The following is a 3,848-nucleotide window of genomic DNA, read 5'->3' on the forward strand; positions in this document are numbered from 1 at the left end:
AAATAAACATGCCAGATCTATACTACATCATGACAGTGTCACTTCTCTCTGAAGTCCCTGGGAGTGTTTTTTTTTTTTTCTTTATGAACACTTGAGTGAACACTGAATGCTGAATGTTTAAATTTAACTTTGGTCTCTTAGGGATCCCAGGTAGCACATCCATACTGATTGAGACTGGTTTGAGAAAGGAGAGTCTGTTTGAAGATTCTTTTGTTTCACTGGACACAATATCTTATGGATGTGTCCATTCTTGCCTCTGACCTTGATTAAAGCAATTACGGTAACACTGAATTTCACTTTCGAAGCCAACGTATTTTCCATCTTTTTTGATTTTGACTTTGGTGGGCTGCAGGGAAGAAATGCAGATAGTATTATTTCAACTCCACTTTGGTGGGTCCTGCTTTGGAGGGAGCACTTTTTGGGGGAACAATTGTGCTGGGCTGGTGGTGCAGTGGTTATGAACTCTGCTGCTAACCAAAGGCTTGGCAGTTCGAATCCACCCCAGCTCCTTGGAAACCCTATGGGGCAGCTGTAATCTGTCCTATAGGGTCACATGGACTCTACAGTAAAGGATTTTTTTTTCTTTTTTTGCGGGGGCGGGGGGTAAGGTATTGTTAGGAAGGCCTAAATCAATTAAGGGGTCTTTTCTAACTTCTACTATCAGCCAACCTAAATGTAAGAGGGAATGGAGGTTTCCAAGCCTTTGAAAGGTTTTTAAAGAAGAGGCCAGAAGCCACATTTTTATGGAGGACTATTGGCAGTAAAGAAGCCCTCCCAAACACACTGAATATTTCATTTCTGTGGGGAAATCTGGTGATTCATCTTTCCTGTGCATTTGTAACCGATTCAGCCTAAAGGTGCATTTAAATAATAATAATTAGCTCCAAGGAGCCTAAAGGGGATATTTACATCTTTGTAGGAGGGCTGCTCCTCCAGTGATGGATGGTGGACCGGGCTGTCCGGCCTGCTGCCGCCGCCGCCGCTAGCTTTCTGGGGGGCCAGGGGCGGGGGCGGGGGCGGAGGAGGGGGCAGGTCTGCGCCGCCGGGGTCACCCAGTTTCCCGTCCTCTTGCAGCAGCCTGGAGGAGTTCAGGGCGAGCGGGAAAGCGCCCGCGGCGGTCGGCGCGCGGTCCCGGCTGCTCCCTTTCTCCGACAGCCCTCGGCCCTGGAGGAACCGGCCAGCCCCGACTAAGGGGTCCCCCAGCAGGACCCCAGTCTCCTCGTCTTCCTCCTCGTAGTCGTCGGGGTCTCGACCTTCCTCCTCCTCCTCCTCGCCCTCGGGAGGCTTGTGGCCCTCCACGTCCACTTCCTGCTCCTCTTCCTCGACGTCCTCGTCCTCGGAGCTGTCCTCGCTGGGGTAGCTGCAGCTGGTGCCCCCGGGGGACAGAAGGCCTCGGTGGTGCGGCTGCGGCGCCAGCGGGGGCGGGGGCGGGGGCGGCGGCGGCGGGGCTGGGTGGTGGCGCTCAGACCCCGGCTCGTCAGGCTGTGGAGGCAGCAGGAGCAGTGGTGATGGCGGCTGCGGGGGATGGTGGTGGTGGTGGTGGTGGTGCGGGTGGGGATGGTGATGATGGTGATGCGCTTGGGCCGAGTGCGGAGCGCCAGCCGACGCCCCGTGCAGCTTGGCCAGGCTCTCCGCGTCGTCCTTGCCGCCCACAGGCCGGAAGGCGCTCGAATGGTGGTAGGCGCCACCGCCCGCCTTGCGCCCTTCCAGAAGATGCGGGTGGTGGGGCGCCGGTACCCGGGCGCCCACGGGGCCCGTTCCGGCCCCGGCCCCGGACGCTGCGCCAGGGTCGGCGGGCGGCGTGGAACCCGCGCTGCAGTCCCCGCCGTTACCGCCCGGGGGCGACTCGAAGAGCGCGTCGCGAGCGCCAGCGCTCCCGGTAGGAGGCGGCGGACCGGGGCCCGGGCCGTTGGTCACCACCGGAGGAGGCTGGCCTGACGGCGGCGCAGCCTCGGCGCTCCCTCCCGCGCCGCCCGGCTCGGCCAGGTCCAGGAAAGCCTGGCGTAGCAGGGTCGGGCTGTCGCCCAGCGCACAGCCGAGCGCCGAGGGTGGCTGCGGGGGCGGCTGCAGGTAGGTGGGCACCGGCAGCCCGCCGGGGGTCCGCGGCGGCCAGAACATGCAGAAAGGCGGGTAGAAGGCGTCCTTGCGGCCCGCGGGCCAGAAGAGGCTCGACAAGCCGGTCTTGGGCGCCGCGCCACCGCCGCCCGCGCCTCCTAGGGCCTCGGCCGCTGTTCCCGCGTCCTCCTTTTTGTGGCAGAGGCCGAAGGCGGCGGCCGCGGCTGGGAAGGTGTAGGGGTGCGGGAAGAGTCCCCCGCAGCCCGGGAACTTCTGCAGCACGCCCCCGAATGAGCCCTTGCTGGGCACGGGGATGACCGGATAGCTGCGCGGGCCTTTGGCGCCAGCCCCCGCACCCGCGCCGGCGCCGACTCCAGCCACGCAGCCGCCCCCCGCGCCCCCCCCGCCCGCCCCGGCGCCGCCGGAGGCCGCGGCCACCGAGAGGCTGGCAGCGGCGGCCGAGAGGCTGGCGGCAGCCACTACGGCCGCCTCCTGCAGCGAGTCGTCGTCGTCGTCGAAGCGCGGCCGCTTGTGATGGGCGTGCGGCGCGCCGGCCAACTCCGCCAGCGGGGGCGGTGGCGGCGGCGGCGGAGGCCCCCCCAGCAGGTGCGGGCCCAGCAGCCCCCCGCCACCGGCCACTGCCGCCGCGGCGGCCACGGCGGCAGCCTTGACAGAGCTGAGTGGGTGACAGGCCGGGTGCGCGCCTGGCTGGGGCAGCGCACGCTTGCGGCTCCCGCCGTTGAACATGGCCTTCACGTCCTCCCAGGCGAAGACAAGCTCGTCCTGGGGACTCTTGTCCGTGAGCTTGAGGTGGCGACGCCAGGAGTTGAAGTTGGCTGCATCGGGCTGCGTGTACTTGGCGTCCGGCGTGCGGTGGGAGTGGAAGATGAACTTGTTGGGCGAGAAGTACATGTTGCAATAGCTGCACTTGATGCATTTGGCGCGCGAGCTGTTGTAGCGCGCAGGGATGAAGCTGCCACGGCAGCCCCAGGCGCACTCATGCGACACGTCGAAGGCAAAGTTGTCAGGCAGCTTAGGCGGCCGGTTTTCGCCCAGAAACGACTTGCACAGACGCTCGGCCTCGCGCTTGGTGATCATGCCGCAGCGGCGAGAGGAGATGGGCATGGCCCCGGCGCGCCGCAGGATCTCCAGCTGCACGGGAGTGCACTGCACGCACGTGATGCCCAGCGCCACGCGGCGGTTGTGGATCTCGTTGTAGCTGAAATTCTTGAGGAGCGTGTTGGAGATCTGTGCCAGGCACAGGCGCTCCTGCCCGTCGATCACCAAAGACACGATGGGAATGCCATAGAGGATCACCTGGCCCACCTGGTTGGGTTTGAGGTTGGCGTGGCCCGGCCGCGGTTGGCTTAGCGCGTCAGGCTGGAAGGCGCTCGACGGCGACGCCAGCAGTATGTCGTTGGGCCCTGGCAGCGGGCTGGAAGCCATCTCCTCCGCCGCCGATCCCGGGCCGAGCCTTCCGGGTCTGCCTTGGAGACTGGAAAGGAAAGAGGGAAGCGTTGATTTGAAGCCTTTTCAGGCTAAAAGAGAAGCGATGGGGTGAATCGCTAGCTGAGGACTTATAATAATTATCATGGGCCAAAGGACCAAGTTCCTGACACAGGAAACTCATTTCTTTCAAGTTCCTTCAAGGTCGCCCTTTAGAAATGCCATGAAGCAGAGATTTGGAGCTACTTCTGTTCTAAACATGCGAAAAAATTAACAATATGTAAAAAAAAAAAAAAAAGTCAATTCCTAATACACTCAAGTCCTTTCCCCGATTTATAGCTTCTCGG

General features: G+C 62.3%; 1 protein-coding gene across 1 annotated transcript in view; it reads right to left on the bottom strand.

Moving 5' to 3' along the window:
• Positions 1-3,501, bottom strand: part of SKOR2 (SKI family transcriptional corepressor 2) — a 36,098-nt gene extending 32,597 nt beyond the window's left edge. Inside the window, exon 1 of the mRNA XM_049901657.1 lies at positions 910-3,501. Within this exon, the coding sequence (XP_049757614.1) occupies positions 910-3,501 (2,592 nt within the window). The remainder of the gene's footprint in view (positions 1-909) is intronic.
• Positions 3,502-3,848: the final 347 nt, after the last annotated feature.

Source organism: Elephas maximus, chromosome 11, assembly GCF_024166365.1.
Source record: "Elephas maximus indicus isolate mEleMax1 chromosome 11, mEleMax1 primary haplotype, whole genome shotgun sequence".
NCBI classification, from domain to species: Eukaryota; Metazoa; Chordata; class Mammalia; order Proboscidea; family Elephantidae; genus Elephas; species Elephas maximus.